This window comes from Pyrgilauda ruficollis, unplaced genomic scaffold, assembly GCF_017590135.1.
Source record: "Pyrgilauda ruficollis isolate IOZ18807 unplaced genomic scaffold, ASM1759013v1 scaffold68, whole genome shotgun sequence".
In the NCBI taxonomy this organism is placed as follows: domain Eukaryota; kingdom Metazoa; phylum Chordata; class Aves; order Passeriformes; family Passeridae; genus Pyrgilauda; species Pyrgilauda ruficollis.
In genome coordinates, this window is record NW_024528599.1 from 1,891,522 (window position 1) to 1,910,097 (window position 18,576).

Below are 18,576 nucleotides of genomic sequence, written 5' to 3' on the forward strand. Positions count from 1 at the left end.
CTAAAACTGCCCTTTCAATCCGTAGGAAGGTAGAAAAAAATGTTTATGTGCACATTTTAAATACTGAAGATTTTCCTAACAATCCAAACCTACCTTATACCCATCTTCTTCAATCGATTTTTAAGTGGTCATAGAGGAGAGAGAAAAAAAAAAGAAGGAAGCAGCCACTCTTACTTGAAACGTGTAACTACATACCCCAAATTTCTGTTTCTAAAAGCAAAGGCAAGAAAAAAGCAAAGGAATAATAGACATATTTTTAAATCAAACATTGCCTATAAACTCTGTTCAAAATCTCAATTGCAGAACAAAGCATTTTTCATATCCTACCTAAGGGATAAAATTTAAAAAGTCAATGATAAGCCTTTTCACAGCATTTCACCAGGCTAATGAAACAAAAATTTTAAATGCTGGGCAACCAAGATTTGTTCGCCTAACCCAGAGTATCAGCCACTTTCAGAGTCAGACTTTCAAAAATGAGAGAAAGTCAAACAGAAGATAGACATTACCCCTGAAATAATGGCATATATTTTACAGCCATGGGTATGGAAAAGAAAACAATTAACACACATCTGCGATAAGGCAATGAGTAGCAGACGGTTTATTCCAAATGTTAAAACATTAGCAGTGTCCAATTTCTGTGTCACGTAGTTTCTGCTGTGCAGCTGAAGAAAAACAAACCCTGAACTTCAATTAAAAAAAAATAAAACAACACAGTAAAATTACTGCCTTTTCAACAACTAGCTGAATTATATATTGTGTACTTTGTAGCATGTAAATATGAGGATCATTTGGAAAATTGAGATACAGCAAAACTTTCCTAAAACAACACCAAAAATACGCTTTTTGCTTTTTTTTCTGTTGCCTTTTTTTAAGACCAAAATTTTGAAATAATTTGTTTTTAAAAAACGTGGTATTTTGAGACCACACCATGATGTTGCACTGACATTTCACCTTTAAAAAGTGCCCAAGCAGATTCAAAAGCTTTTGAAACACAATTTATCCTCACAACTAGCAGAGGGCTTATTACTGAGAATCTAAAAGTCAGAGGATAGAATATTAACTACTGTAGAAAAGAAAACATAGTGCAGGACCTTCTGTTTGTGACAAAATTACAGAGTTAATGTTCCTGAAAGATCACTTCACCTTTTAAAGCATGATTTTTAAAAAGGTAAAATTTATAGCAATTAAAGCTAATGAAGAAATGCAGCATGAGCTGCTTATGTTCAGGAACTAATAGGTCCACTGAGCATTTCTAAGATTATTTAGCCATCAATGATAATGAATTGACATTGTCAGTGGTGTTAATGTACCAATGCTCTATAGTGCCACTAATCCGATAGCCAATCCTAGCAATTTTATCTTTTTTTATGTTGCTGCTTTATTTTTTTAACCAACACACTACCCAGTCCTTTCAATTAAAAGAGCACAAATACAGCACTGGCTATTAACACTTTTTTCTCCTCTTCCACATATAAGATGGCATATTCATCATATGGACCATAGTTCAAACTGCTCTGGTCATTCCTCCTTCACATCCTGATCAATTCTTCAGGATTGTTAGCTACAGTGCAAAAATGGCTTCTCCAAATAGTGCTAGTATATGATTGTTAAAATACATTTTTGGTGCACATTAAGTGAAATGTGATGATTATTTAAACAGGGACATAAATCAGATTTTTGTAAGCATGGGGTATTGTGGTATATGTCTCTTCAACCATTGTTTTACCATATCTAAATAGCGCAGCTCCATGTTGTTGATGCAAATTAACAATACACAAAAATGGAAAATAAGTACCTGCCTGGCTACCAGGTATGACATGTCAGCAACATAGAGTAAGCAATCAGCTTAGGAAAGTGACTACCATTTCAATCCAAAGTTAAAATCATTCATACATGTTGCGCTCTCTCTCTTCTGTAACTGTTGTGAATCCCAGCCGAGAGTTGTGCTATTTCTGAGACAGATTCTGTCAGACATATCAATCCTGAAGTGATAGAATGAGATTTTGAAAAAATGAGGTACTATGTCAAACCCTAATAATTTTCTCTTCTTTTTTTGTAAAAGATACTGTATTTGCTGGTTTTATTTTTTTTTTTTTTTACTTTTTCTCTCACAATGAAATATTTAAATAATATGATGATTTTGTAGTTTAGTTAAAAGGGAATTGAACAAATGTCAAGTTTGTCAATTGAGTCGATGTCAAGTTTGTGGACAACTTCTAAGGAAGGGAGTTTAGCATTTGCTAAACACTTCTGTGGATCTGTAGCTTTTAACTATCTTCCATGTCAAGTTCTTGGCAATTGATAAAGCAGAGACAGCAAACAGGATTTTTAAAACAATATAAAATACCCTACCACATTCATTTTAACTATGCTTCAAAATAAGGAGTAGCACAAGTTATTCTAATACTAATATACAGTGGACTTAAGAATTGGGCTCATACATTTTTATTTCTTATTTGAAGAAGTCAGCAATTAATTTTCTTAAGTGAGTAAATTCATCCAAAGTATCTCATAATGCCACATGCAAAATTATTAGAAAAACAGAGAGATGAATCAGTGAAAATCACTCGGCTGCATCTTCAGCTGAAGATTCACTTGTCTTCTAAAATGTGTAACTCACTTTGTACTGCAGCAGATTGGTACACTAAGGCTAAAAAACCTCCTCCTGCTGAATATTATCCCCAACATCACACCACACCATGCATGTGTGCACAGCACCATCTAATTGAACCAGTGCTCTTCTACACATTAGCCATAAGACTGCTAGAGCAGGTTACATAGGTTTGCGTAAAATGTTTTTATATGATGCATATATTAGTTAATTTCTTCAGCATAATAACATTAAAATATATTTTTAATCAGAACTAGGGTATTAAAATCCAACTTTGAATGTCCTATGATGTACCATATATGCCATGGCATTTTAAAACCTTTTAAACATTTCTGCTAAATTAATTAGTTTTGCATTAAGGAGTCTCAATGCCTCCTATTAAATGCAACACATTTGAAGGACAATTAAACATTATGAACGATCCTTCTAAGGAAATAACGATTGTTAAAAGAAAAAGAAGATTTTTTTGGGTAACAAACAGGAACACAAGCACACATAAAAGACTTCAATTTATTTTAAAAGTCTTATGCCTGCAATATTTTAGATCCGTTTGTTTGAAAAATCTGTCTTCTGTTTTGTTTTCATAAAGAATGAAAACCATAATGGAGTCCCGAAATCTGTTAATGGTACTAAAATTATAACAGTATAGCAAAAGAAAAAACCCCACACAGTAAAGTCTATATTATATATTTTTTATGTCTTTAAATGGAATTTACAGTTCTCCCTGGCAATGTGAATGAACATCCTATAATTTAGTCAATTTACAGATTACAGGTTCAAATTGACCTTGTAGCCCATAAAATTGCTCATCTTCAGTGCAGGATTAGAAGTGGGAAAAGAATGTCATAACTGTATTTAAGGAATTTACCATAACAATGGAAAGGAGGATATGCATGCATAATTTTAGCCACTCTTGCTCACATCACAGTTTTCAATTCTGAAACAATGCATATTCTGTGCTCTTCTCCTGGTTAACCATGGTGGAGACTGTTTCAATTTACTCACCCACAGACATGACACTTGTATTCCCTCATCCCAAGGTGCCTCTTGACATGGTTTCTGGCATCTCCAAGCTGAGCTGTTGCAAAGTGGCATATCTTGCACTTGAATGGCTTTGATCCTAAGTAAAATTTAGCATAAGATATGAGTTGAATTAGAATAAAATATCATCCATGGTTAAAGAAATAAAAATTCCTGAGGAAAAATAACCTTTTTAAAACCTATCCCACATTTAACCTGTTTGAGATTTTTGCCTAATAAAAAAGTGTCTTGTACATAAATTTGTAACTCCCAGGACACAGACAGTATATTCTATACATTACTCATTAAAGTTTCCTCTAGTTCAAGATATCAGAAAATACTCTCTTAACTTTATATCTGGTCTTTTTCTTGTCATTAAAATCCACAAAATATATTAAAATGAACAGAAAATACAATAGGTAAATGACATTTCAGAAAGATGGAAAAGGTTGTTCTATGCCTTTCCCAATGGCCAGATGCTGAAACTCAGGTAATGGTCTTAAAGTGGACTGGATTTGGTGTAAACTGCAAAACATTCTCTTTTTTTAGCAAATATTTTTAAAGTAAAATAATATTACAAGTCTTCCAACTTGGAATAGATTTTACATTAGCATTGGTATTTCAGATTTGTTCTGTCACACACAGCAAATGATTCATCACCTAGCTATTGTAATGGCATGCAATGTATGAATATACAGTGGATAAAATATTATGCCTTTATGACTGTTTTATGGTCAAGAATTTATGATTATTCTGCAAACCAGAAGTATTGACATTTTGGCTATTATTTATTTCAAGAACAAACTTTAATATTAAATGTCTGCTGCAGACCAAAGAACTCTGAAATTATTTCTCTAAGGAAAAACTATCAACCTATTTCTTGTACCACATCAGTTCAGCAAAAAGTCAAATTATTTGTCTATCTTAATTAACAGTGATCATCTCTCAAGATGGAAAAAACTATCTTTTTTACTGACATAGTTAAATTTGGCACACGTCAGTCCCCAGGTCCTTACACAGCAACACCATTCTAGAAGCACTTTCCAATTTTCTGACCACTAAATCCTTAAATCAATAAATCAAAATCAGAGAATTGCAGATAAAAGTAAGTACAATATGGTCAAAGAGTCTCCATATTATGTTTAGTATATGTTTTGTGAAGTACTTCTTCCAATACAGTTAAGCATAATATGAAATATGTGATCTTTAATAAATATACATAAAGAGCTCTGATAAGAAAAATGTTGCACTATATCATACTTGATCAATGAACCTTTTACTTTGCCCTTGAAAATAGAATATCCTCCAGAATGCACTGGTGAAATTGAGGATTTTAGTAAAAATTTTTAGAGTCTTAAATTTCAATTTAATTCCCAAAAGCTAATGAAAAATGAAGCATTTAATTTTAATCTTCCAACTGAAATAAAAAAGTCAACAGTACTAAGCACAGGCAGACAAGGTTGAATATTTCACAGTTCAATGACAATGAAGCCAGATCTCTTAATACTTCCATTTCTACTGTTGGAAGTAGATGTAAAATATATTTAGCTCCTCAACGGTTATATCTAGTCAGCTTTATATGTTTAAATGTCAAAAGCAGGTTCAGATTGCAGCTCACAGCAATCACATTCTATCCATCACACTGAGAAAAAACCAGTTTATTTAAATGATCCTGATAAAACTGAATTAATCATTAATTTGATGACATTTCAAATCAACATTGCATTCTACAAAGAGACCAGGGCAAATAAAAAATAAAACCTTATCTTTGCATTAAAAGGCCACCAAAAGTTGATGTTTTAACTTGTGACCTTTAGCTGGACAATTAATAACAACAAGGCCACAGGTGAAGATGACTTTTTTTTAAATCTATTGGTGCTTATACTGCTCTTTTTTCTTACAGAATTCAAATACCATGTGGATTCTATCCTATGTTCCCTTAGTTTCTCTCCTACTGATTAAATCGTAAATTCGTTCCTCATTCTGTTACTGCAGGTGTCCCATAGGGCTTCCATACAAGACCTTTGCTGTTTTCCATTTACATGACTCCTTTGTGAAGAACTCGAGTTCAGACCAATCGTGACTACAGTGTGCTGACAATACAGAAATGTATTATTCTGTTGACTGCTCTCATCCAAAAATCACTGAGGCCTTGAGGGCTTTTGATTTTTTTTCTCAGATCCAGAGCTGAATATCTGTTAACATCTCCATTTAAACTCCATGAAAATTCAAGTGCTGGCAGGCTCCAGTCGGTACTTATCACCTGAAACAAAAGCAGTGTATCTCCCTTTTAGGTTGCTGGTGCCAAATTTGTTCCAGTATGTTCTTGGATGGAACAATCCAAAATTTTATACTAAAAATGAAGACTACGATTTAAATTAACGGTAGGAAAAAAAAAATTGTATTTGCCATAAAGCTGTCTGAAACAATGTAAAACATTTAACCATTTCTTAGCCATACTTATCACCAACTTCAGTGGTTCTCTTACGCTGTTTTAAACTGTGATACTACTGGATTCACATTTGGCTTTAAGTTCTCAGAAAAAAAAAGAGAAAAATGCTCTCACTATATCATCTTTTCAACCAAATGACTCAAAAAGTAGACAAAAAAATTTTTAAAAAGCAAAAAAATCCACCAAACTACCCACAAGTTATGGCATGGAAAACAAATGTACATTTTCTGATGGTAGCAGGAAACAATAAGGCTCTTAACAATTGGGGGAACACCAAACCAACCAACCAACAACAAACAAAACAAAAACAGAACAACAACAAAACAAATAAACAAAAACCAACACCACCACACCAAACTGAAAATAAGACTAAATTTAAGAGTTTTGGTCAGGCAGACAAAAACCATTTTACTGTTTCGTAAAAAAAGACCTGAGTCCATAATCCTTGCTTTACATTATGACAGTAACGACCCAAAGGTACAAGAAAAAATTCATTGTCACAGCTTTAGGCCAGCCAAAGGCAACATCACCTGCACCTGCAGGCATTGCTGCGCTCCTAGCTCAGGCCCAACACAAAGCTAGCAGAACCACATGAAATGTCATTATACCATTTCTTCCTAGGTTTAGGACATGGGGAGTAATACAGCATACTTGCATTGGGCACAACTGCCACTAACTGAGAAGTCTGATGAGAAAAGAAACAAAGATGATGCTGTTGCAGGTGATTTTTTTCTCAGATGTTGATTGTTAATTAAGTTTAGGGGACCTCCATCAATTGCAAACTAAAAAGTCTTCCACCTCTACTACTCCTTTTATTTTTCTTTACACTTCCTCATTTTCACTTGTCAGCATGTGATGGATTTACTTGTTAGGTCCTCTAGAGCAATGCTTTCCTTTCATTTGCAATGTGAAAATCTCCTGCATTATTTAATGGTATTTTGAAACATTATTTTTCTATTAATGGAAATTATTAGTTGTATCTTTATGCAACTTTCCCTTCCCTCCACCACCTCAAATCATCACTGATTACTCAATTAAAAAAAAAGGAAAGGAGTTGGTGATGGTTACACATACATACACATGTATATAAACCTATTTATGCACATCCAGATGCTGATGAAAGATTTTTTTAAGAGCATATAATGAGAACAATAAATGGGAAAATGTGTGGCTGTGCTTTCATGCACCTGTTGTTACCCTGGGATAGGTCAGAAGCTGGAAATGGTGGACTTTGCCTCACCAATGTTACAAGAAGTGTATATACAGTGCCATAGGTGATTTCCTTCTGCCACTGCTCCCAATCACCTAAACATATTTGTTTGTCATTAAACTGCATCCGCTGTGATACAGATGGGAAGAAAAGGTTCTATAAGAAGAGAACCACAAACAGGAAAATACAGATTGGAAGAGAAAGCCTTCTTCCCATTAAGTATTAATAAAAGTCTCTACATTACTATTTATGTGAATAAGCAAAGCATAAGAAAACCATTTCATTTAAAGTTGCAGTGAGAAAGAGGGCAGATAAAACTCTATTCTGTAACCCTTCTATACTTCTGCACCAAAAAATGACTTGCAAAATTAAACGTATTCTTTCACTTTGCTTTGCATATTTAGTGCTATCCAAAAGCACAGTAAAAATATACTCCATGATAAGACCTACACACAAGATGTTAAAAAGTACACTAACTTTTACTAAATGTTACAATCAATGATGTAACTTATGTAAGTAGGGTTGCTTTGTCATATATTGATAGTTACCTCACTTTCACATCCACATTAACTTGATTTTAAATGCAATTAATACATATAGTCAAGGAAGACTAATGGACTACATTCTGCACTTAACCTGGTGGACATTTTCAAATGGCACAAGTGACCAGTGCAAACCTATTTTGCATTGTAAACGACTAAATAAATCTTAATGGATTAAGAATGATCAGCTATCAACACACAAGGGAAATTAAGTGCTGAAATGCCTACATTGATTATTTTAAATTATTAGCCTTACTCTGTTCTTGAATTTGTATGCTTTTAGTGAGCTTTAACACATTTACAAGACTTATTGACTATAATTACAAGAGAATTCAAGTAATGGACACATCAATTATAAGCAACATGTCTTGACCAGACAGTTGCATAAAGAATTCTAAAGAGAGCTCCATTAGCATCCTCCCCCTTAGTTTTATTCAGTTTTATCTGCCGTAAGAGGGCATATTAAGGGCTTATACAGCTGTTCTGACCATGTGAACATGAGCATCCCTCTAAAGACTTAACACTGCATTCCAAGTTGGATATTAGCTGAAGCAATACAGATAACCACGCTATTGACAGGACAGAAGTAATGCTGAAAGTATTAAGTATGTGAGTTATTGGTATACATGAATGCTGCAGTTATAGTAAAATACTTTGAAAGGTCTGAAATACAATGTTTCTGTTCCCCAAGATTAATTTTTAGGATTTGTTGTCCAGTCACGCCCTTGCCTTTTCATAAAAAAAAACTTACAAAACTATTTTAGGATTATGCCAGGAATTACCATTCTTTTATGCTTCTTTTTGTTACCTTTTTGTTCTCTTCCTTGTAACCATGCACTAAGTTTCAAATACTGCATGAATTTAAACTATAGCTTCCATAATAAGCCATTATTTAAAAGTACAGTAAAATAAACCTTACAGTTTTAATGAAAATATGTTCATTGAAATGTGAATTTATTATTCAAATCCACTCATAAATTCAACCATGGAGACACCACTTGTCTAAGCAGAGCTCAGTGATTTAGAAAAGCTGTCTATTTAAAATAAAGAATGTATGGCAGGTTTATAGAAACATCGCAGTGAATTTTTACATAAATTTAGAACTGCAGCTTATGCATTTTTCTGCAGAAATGTTTTTAAATTTTCCACTTAAAATTAAACATAAAAATGAATTTAAAGTGTGATCAGCACAGAAACTAAATCAGATGCTACATCCCTGTGCAACACATCAGCATTGCATACCACCTTCCAAAAAGGCTGACCAGTTCCAACCGCTATAACTTATTTCTACCAAAACCTCTTGTTGTTTCTTATTGGTATTTATTTAGGAGTGATGTAGTATCAAATGTCTGTTCTGAAACATTATGTACTGCTGAAAGTTTCACTTAATTGAAATGAAATAAACAATCTGGATATTAAACAACTGCACAGAAGAGAAAGTTAGAAAGAACAGCTAACTGATCTCTCAAACCACCACTGCTTCATTATATAAGAACCAATGAATGGTTATAATTTAGATTAAAAGGAAGAAAATCTCTCTATATGAAACAAAAAGCAGAAGGGTGACTGTACTTGAAATGTTCTTACATTTTCTGCCCTTCGATCACTGTATTTTCATACCCTTTTAGATAACTTTGAATTTCATCAGGGGCTTATCAAGAGATAAAAATGCCAATTCCTAAGAAATATAAAAGGGCTTAACAAGCAGAAAAAGACCAATGGTATAATTCACTGTTTGAAAGAGACCAATTGCAACGACAGTGTTTCCATACCTGTGTGGGTACGGATGTGAGCTAGGAAGGCCATGGAATTGCTACTTCTACACATCTTCCCACAATACTTGCAGACATTGCCTTGGTTCTCTTCCCTCTCCCTGTTTATCTGCTCAGTGTCTTCAACAATGTATTTATTGACTTCCCGCAGCAGCTCTTCATGCTGCTCTTTGATGTGGAGGAACAAGCTCTGCTCTGAATCAAAGGGCTCTGTGCACTTCAAACACTTAAAGGTTGCGCCTCCTTCGGGCAGCTCCTCCACGCTCGCCTGCTCATTTCGCATGTGCCCAGCACTGGCCAAATGCTGGTGAAGGTTGCTTTCTGTGTAAAATGATTTTCCACAGAGTAAGCAATGAAAATGCTTTTCTTTTGAAGGATGTTTCATGGCTATGTGAACATTTAGTCCGCTCAAACCATCTGCTAGAAAACCACAGTCATCGCAGCGAATACGTGTCGATTCCCCAAGGGAAATTGCTTCTGACTTCTTCTTTTTCCCACCACTTGTTGAAGTGTCTGCTGTCACTGTGAGCTCACTAGCTTTCACTGCCCCTGACATCTGTCCTTCAGCAGAATGGTCAGTGGCCTCCCCATCTTGATGACTTTTTAACCTCACTATAGAAGAATCGAACTTGCCAGCATTTTGCATTGCCTTTCCTTTATCATCAGCACTGATAACTGTTCCTAAAGCCTCATTACTACTTTCTTGCGTGCCCTCAGCTGTTGAGCCATCTGCCTCCCAAACACTGTTATTTATAGTTACTTCAGCTTCACGTTGTGCTTCCATAAGGGCTTCTTCCTCCTCCCCAGTAGGATCCTCTCTGAAACTTCTGTTACAATCTAAACTATGTCTATTCTGTACTGCTTCTCCAGTGTTTCCAGAAAAATTTGATTGCTCTACTGCACTACTTGTTTCTGGAAGACACAGCGTAAGTGGGTTATCTTTCTTCAGTGATTTTTTTTTGAGACTGTCTTTGTCTCTACACTCTGCTTCTGGGTTTTCACTATTTTCTTCCAAGCTCTCCACACCTTTTTCTGAATTGCAGTTTGTGTGGTTTGATCTATTTTGATTTTCCGCAGTGCAGTCATCACCTGAGTTGAGCAGCTCCTGACCGTGCTTACTTTTCTGCACCTCACAAGTACCTGTTTCTTTAACTGATACTTCCTTGACAAGTTCAACAACTTTATCTTTCTGAGGAGTTTGCTGGAATCCTTCACAAAAAGGGTTTTTTCCTCCATTTGTAGACTCCTTATCAAATTCATGTCCTACTGCATTTTGGGAATTGACATCTTTAGAGATTCCTGCAGATGTATTTGCATTTAAGGCAGTACACTCAGTAAAGCTTTTATTCATATGATCACCTTCTGATGCATCACTGGCACACTTTGTTTCATCTAAATTAATTTTTGATTCTCCTGCACTGCGATGGTGCTCCTCCTGAGGCAAAGCAGTGCCTTCTTTAGTGATATTTGCTGCATTTGCTTCCTCCCCAGAAGAACAACCATAAGATTCTCTTCTAATTTTGTGCTTTTCTGTTCCTGCATGCCTTATCATCTCTCTGCGAGTAACAGCATAGTAGTCACAAGCCATGCAGTAGTATTCAAATTGTTTTGTATGTTTTCGCTTCACGTGCAGCTCTAAAGAAGCAGCAGAATGAGCAATGAAGCTGCAGTGTACACACTTGTTGTCGTTTGCACCCGTGGCTCTTCTCTGGAAGCCTGGGTCACAGTCTTGAGCAACCCTTGGTGGTTCTAGCAACACATGTTGGTTTACATTCAGTGGATTCCTACCAGGTTGCATATCTGGTAGCCTACTGGCATTTGCAGCTTTTATCTCAGCATCTCCTTGCTCAACTTCCTGATTGTCTAAGACAGAATTTTCCAAATCTGACGACTGGCCACCATCCTCAACATGTTCAGGCAAGGCACTCATGGGGCTGTTAATCTTCTTGCTCATGGATTCAAAATTACCTCCTTCAGGGCTAACAATGATCTCCGAGTTCTGTTTTCCACATCCTTCTATTTCAACACGGCTTTTGTGTTTTTTGGTTGCACAGTGACGTTCCATATCTCCTTTGGTGACGGTGTAGTAATTACAAACCTTACACAAATAGCTGTACTGATGACTGTGCTTTCGCCTGATGTGAACAGTCAAATTCGTAACACTGGAGGCCAAAAGGCCACAATGGGTACATGTCCTAGAAAGAGTACCTTTAGGCTTCCCTCCTCTGGATGCATCAGCTAAAACCAATTCATTTTCACCAATCCTTTGCTCAAGTAGAACAAATTCCTTATTTCTCGATATGTTTTCCACAGAAGAGGATGAAACACCTATAATTTCTTTATCCACCTCTGTATTTCCACTCCCAGCAATGGAAGTATCCACCACTGATTTAATGCCGCCAACACCAACGCAAACCTTTACAATACATTCTTCAAAACGTAGTCCAATGTTGTTTTTCCTGGCATTTTCAAGATGCTTGCTTCTTTTGATATGTTTCTCCATTCCTTCCTTACTCAGTGAGTAGAGATTACATGCTTTGCAAAGGAAGTGATACTCTTGTGCATGTCGGAGTTTTATGTGCCTTGTAAGAACTGTGGAAGATCTTGTCTTATAAAAACACTTTTTACATTGAAATTGGGTTTTATTCAGAACAGAATGCTTTAGTTCATTTCTATGATTTATGAAGGAAGAGTCTGGAGTTTTTGCTTGCATTGACACTTCCATTTCCTTTGCAAGTCTTTGGCTATTGTTTGATACTGAGTCACTGTAAGGTACCACCTGTAAGGTCTGATCACTGTTACTCAACGGAGTAGCTTGCTGAAATAATGAACCATCGTGTTTCTCATTTTTTTGATGATCTATCAGCTCTTCTTCCAATTGAAAAAAAAGAACACAAGCTGGACAACTATGGGACATTTTGTGCATTTCGCTCATATGGCTTTGAAGGCTGTCCATATTCAAGCTGGTAAATGAACAGAGTTGACAATTAAAGCTACAACCACCCATCTGGTGCCTACTCTCCTCACAGTGCTGCTTCATGTCTTCCCTGACTCCAGAGGAATAGCTACACATCTGACAATGAAACTGGATCCTTTTTGTATGAAGTTTTGCAATATGAGTTTCCAAACTTTCTTGGTCGTGAAAAACATGACCACAATCCATGCAAGTATGAAGAGCACCATCATCAGCAGCAAGTTTAACTTCAGAATCTTTAGCACCTGCAGTGCTAGAAGAAGGGGTATTTGGCTTATATTCAGTAAGATCTTGTATTTCTGCTGCAGTATTACAATTACTTTTAGCATCTGTTTCTAGTTCTGTATGTGACACAGGGCTTGATTCATCATGTTTAAGCTGTGTGCTGGAGATAGGCTTTACATGTACTCTCTGAGTTTCAGATTTGGGTCTCTTATTATTCCCCAACAATCTGTATCTTCTTCTAACCTGCCTTTTTAATCTAGAAGACCTACTCTGTCCAAATGAAGACCTTAATAAGAAAACATTTCTTTTGTGTCTCAGTTTATCAAATCTCCTTGTCCTGTGTAAACTGTTAAGTAGCTTTTTAGTAGTTGGAAGCGATTCTGTTTTCTGCACAATATTTTCTGATGGTCCTGGTATTTCTAGTTTTTCAGTATGAACTTTATCATTTCCTTTTGTACCAGAAGAAAGCAACATTTCTTCTGTCATAGTTTCTGTTTTTTCAGTGGGAGTATTTGAAGATGGTATCATTTCAACAAGTTCACTGCCATCATTTTGTTTTGACAAGCTTACTTTTGAGCCTTTCAGTGCACTGTAAACACTTAATTCTTTTGCATCAGCAGTTCTTGCTCTTAATTTATTGGTCCCAGGTTTGGCCCTGACATTCCTCTCTTTGGTTGCAGTAGATTGTTGGTTTTTAAAGGATTTTTTTGTCAATATCTGTACAAATCCTCCCCGTGCAGCAAGATTTTGGCGTCGAAGGTGAGTCTTGCCAAGGAAATGAGAATTTAGGAGACTCTCTTCAGCACTCTGAAAACCACAAAGATCACAAGAAAATATCTTGGATTTCTCAAGATCTCGCTTAACATGCATATGCGACGTTGAACTACACTCACCTATGCAACTACAGTAAGGGTGTGTTTGCTCTTTGGATTGTTTAGAGAGGCTTTCTTGTTTATGTTTTTCTTTATCAGAGCAGGAAGGTAAGCACTGATCACTAATTTTGTCTTTAGGGTCTTTGTCTATGTTTCCAGCTGTACAGACAACACTGATTTCTTCTGAAGAATATAATTTATCAGAAACAGCAGCTGACACGTCTTGTGAATGTTTATTTTCCTTGTGAATTTTCAATATGGCATCAGCAGCAGCACATTTGAAATCGTAACGTAGGCACAGTACATCTGAATTAAATAAGTCACTATCAGGACAACTGGTGACTCCTTCCTTCTTTACAGCTCCAGCTATTATACCACGTGATTCTCCAGCTAAAACTTTTTGCAATTTCCTTCCAGTATCTTTCATGTCTTCTGAAGAACTCAGCTTTCTTTTTCTGGAGACATTTTCAGGTTTCTCTGCTTCAACAACATCCAGGTTTGGTGATTCTGACAGCACTGTTTTGTTTGTGCCATTCTCTCTTTCTTTCTTTTCAAGGTCCCTGAGCACTTCATCTGATGTAAGCCTTGTTTTCTGCTGAGATAAAGAGTCACATCCAGCATTTTCTCCTGATGTATTTCTTGGGGATTCTTCTGGCAACTCAACTTGTAAATTCTCATCAGCATCATCTCTCTTCTTATTTTCCTCCCCATCCATTCTTAACAGTGATATTACCAATTGAAGATCATTTGGTTTAGCACCTACCAAACAAAAGAGTTACTGTTAGTCTTTTATGCAAACGTAAAGGTTAAAATAATCAAATTTTAAAAACTCCGTGCAATATAGAAAATTAAAATCATTGCAGGAAGTATTAGTCTCATACATTGTCTCATACATTAGTCTCATACACAGTATTAGTCTCATACATTGAATAGTTTTTCAACTGTAGGTCTCTCATTGAGCTGAAGCACTGACCAAACCTATACACAATGACAGATATGAGGTGAAAGTTTCACCATGGTATCTAAACCACCTTCTAGTTACAGAGCTCTCACTGTGATGAGCACCATGTGAGCAAACACTTAGATCCCACAGTTTTTATGTAATCAAGAAATCTTCTACATGCTTTAAACCTGGGCAGACAAACATGACCTTTGCTTCTGGAAGTATTTTTAGGACACAAAATACTAACAGCTTTCAGGGAACTGATCATGGAATATTTGACTCTTCCTGAACTAGAAAATCAGCTTCCCAAATTTAAAAGTTCCCAGGAGAAATAATCATGACTGCAACAACAAGCAAAACAAAGCCAGCATAAATGTTAAATATTTTAAGTATGCAGCTTGCTTTCCTTCCTCTGCTAAAGAGAAAGAGGGAAAACACAAATAGAACCATGTTCTAAAAGAATATGCTGCAAGTATAGCTTCCCATCATTCCTAAAATATCCTCTAAAACATCATTTCCCAACTGGAGAGGAGGGAGGAGAAACAAAAAGTCATGAAATAACAGTGCAGAGAAGGGCAGCATCTTTGAGACCCAGCACAAACTCTAACCATTCAAATCCAGTTACCAAAAGCTTTTGCTCAACTGCCCAGTGTGACCCTGCTGCTCCCAAGAAGATGCTGCCACTAGAAAACTGATGCTACCAACACAGTTTATAAGAGGGATGGAGATGGGAAATCAAATCTTGACATTTATTACCTTTTCATTTTGATATGAAGCAACTGAGAATTGAAAATGCATTTCATTTTAACAGATGATTAAATACTAAATGTTTATCTATGTGCTTTACACTATGATTTAAACATCAATTTGCTGCAGATCCAAGTATTCAGTTTTTTGTTCAGTTGCCCATTGAATGAGGCCATGACCACAATTGTAAGTACTTCCTGACAAGATTAAGTAATTACAATGTTGATACAGATAACGTAGGGTACAAAAAACTATTCAAGTACATGGTAAAAAAATAATTACACTTAAATTTGAGGACAAAGTAGGAAAGTATTAAACTGAGAAAATAAATTCAAATCAGTTGGACTTATTACCCATGGAAGTAAAAAAGTGTTTTTCTCCTTAGGAATAATTTCTGGAAGGTCCCAAAGGAATTGAGTGCACATTAGTCTCATACACTGAACAGTTTTTCAACTGTAGGTCTCTCACTGAGCTGAAGCACTGACCAAACGTATACCAAGCTAGTTATACCTAAATAACAAGAGAATAACCACTTCTAGATCACAACAGCCCTTTGGAGGATCACAATATTGTCCCCTAAATATGGCTTTCTTATTCTTATGCACTACTATTTTTTTTTTCTTCACAAAACCATTATGAAAACTTATCACAATTAGTCAGAAGAAAAACCGTCAGGGCTACATTCTCTGCTGGTATAAGTCAGCACACTGTTAGTATGTTCAAAAACACTACAGCAATTAATAGGAGGATCAGATGAAGCCTTTGACATGCAAGCTTACCCAGAAAAGGTTATAAACACTGTTTGGGATACAGAAGAAAAAGATCAGATGAAAATTATGTGGTTTAACTGCAGTACAGTTTGATTTACATAATGCAAAATATCAAGTTACTTCAGTGACAAGTGTCACAAGTCCATCCTTAAACAAGCAACCATGGGTCCTTTGCCTTGCTGCACCTCCACAGCAGGTTCCCAACCTCCCACCAATTATATGGCTTGGGGAAGGGCAGCAGCTTTTCCTTTGCTGTATCAAACCGTTTACAATCTCAAACCAATTCTCCATCTTCTTTATAGGATACTTCCCTCTCAAACCATAAGATTTACCAGAAGACTTGTCCACCAGTGAACTAATACTGGCATTGAACACTTCCACTATCAAAAATTGTATTGGAATAATTAGAAGTTTCTCTGTCAACAAAAATGTTCCCTTTTCTACCACTCCCCCAGAAATTCAGCTCATCTCCATTAGCCACTCGCTCACCTAAAAGAGATGGTTGATTATCTGCCCACAGTCTGTGCAGCTTTATCCTCATTTCTCAGCATTTGTTCAGTAACTCTCCAACAGAAGTTCATCCTGCCCTCTGCTCAGATCGCAATCCCAGTTCTGGTGTCCAACCTTATCTCCCACTCAACTGCACCAGTTATGGATTTTTCTAGTGCTTAGGAAAAAAATGTATTTCCTCTATTTTATCTTTGTAAGCTGTTTGTGGTAAGAACTATAAACTAGCTGCTAGAAAAGCGAAAAATACAAACCACAAACCTCATAGGTGCTACCAATAACCTCAGTATGAAAGTAAAATAATCACATATATAATACAAACATGCTAAGATGCTTACACCCCAGACTTCTTGCCTAATTCCTTATCTCTGCCGTCATTTCATGACAAACTCCCAGCACGCAGACTGGGACTGCACTCTGTTCCATTTACAGGCAGTTCTCCTTATGAAGTCAACAGCCTCACATCTACCCCCACAACCAGTAAGCATTATCAAGGCAATTTCTCTCCAGCTGCACAGCCAGCTACCAGTAGCAAGGTAGGGTAATGATACAACTTTACCAACTTCATCATTACCACACATCTAAGTTTCCATGAAAATAGTCTACCCCTGCAAACCCTTCCCAAAGTTACACTTGCCTCCGTCCCCCTTCCATATAATCTGTTATATATAAAAAATATCACTACATGGGAGTCTGCACCTGCATGAAACCAAAATCCAGAAAGTATTCTCTATGAAAGAAAATAACTATGAGGCAGTTGTTGCTGTTTCTCTAAAACTGCCCCTATATTAATTAATCTAAGGAAATAAATAGCCTCCAATTTCTTTTAGCTCTCTCTTAAAGCTGCCTGTCGGAGAAGAGTGCATCTCCTGATAGGCACTTAATGGCTACTATCACTACTTTTTGCTGGTACCATGATCAGCAATTTGTTGAGTTCTGCTCAGTTCTCCACACCTTGCACAAGATCTGGAGCACTGGACCAAGCCTCTGCTTCTCTCTCCTACAGCCTTTGCTCAGATCACACTGCCATGCCTCTAACACAATTTCAATAGCACCTAACTCAGCCTCCCTGATGGCAGAATACTGCCTCACACCCAAATGCAGCTGTGGGCTCCTTCCTGCACGGATACATTGCAGAAATGGCTATCACTACTCAGGCATTCAGCACACCATTAGCTGCCTCTAGACTAGAAGAGCCTGTAGTCCTTCCTCTGCTGAAATCTTCTCTCCCAAAAGCTCTCTCCCAGATTTGTCACTGGGTATGAGGACAACAGCGAAGCACAAGCTGATCATAAATCTGAGAGGTCCTAATCCTGTGTCTACCTAAACCAATTCGCTTCTGCTCTCAACAAAACCTGCACACTAATTAAGGGCTATCTTGCAGTTGGTATTGCAATATAGAAGAACCGGTGCATTGGAGAAGGCGTCAACAGCACTCAAAGTTTGGACAGTCCCAGTGACCACACACGGTCAAAGGGGTTTCTTTTTGCAAAATTAATCTTGGATCAAGGCTTAGTCTGGCACAGGGATCATCATCACAAGCAAATTAGCATCTGGAATTTTATTAACCTAATCAAAGAACACACTCTAGATGTAACAAGTAACCCTCTGAAGCCATGGCATCTTAAGCATGTGTTTAAATCTAACTCCTACTTGTTAGTGTGATCGAGTAAGCCTTTTCATAGCAATGTAATGCTGCCAAACTTGTACAGCAATATGAATGGGGAAGATCAGCTCCTGAACCACCTTATTCATGGACCAACAAGACTAAAATCAATGCAACATGTAAACTTTCTTGTGTTTCCTGCTACCCTCATCTTTTAAAGCATCATCTGGAAACATTTTACAAGTAACAAGTGCTTAAAGTGCAACAATACGTAAACACTTAAAATATTGCATAAATAAACCAAAAGGTATTTATATAGGCTCCA

General features: G+C 36.5%; 1 protein-coding gene across 5 annotated transcripts in view; it reads right to left on the minus strand.

The window, feature by feature from the left end:
• Positions 1-18,576, minus strand: part of ZNF407 (zinc finger protein 407) — a 333,732-nt gene that overhangs the window by 293,786 nt on the left and 21,370 nt on the right. For 3 of the 5 annotated variants that reach the window (XM_041484804.1, XM_041484806.1, XM_041484805.1), the window contains 2 exons: positions 9,608-14,437; positions 3,617-3,731 (listed from right to left, as the gene is read on the minus strand). In XM_041484804.1, coding sequence (XP_041340738.1) covers positions 3,617-3,731; positions 9,608-14,437 — 4,945 coding nt within the window. Of the gene's footprint in view, positions 1-3,616; positions 3,732-9,607; positions 14,438-16,147; positions 16,167-18,576 lie in introns of all 5 variants that reach the window. The other 2 variants (XM_041484807.1, XM_041484808.1) reach the window with 1 other exon arrangement.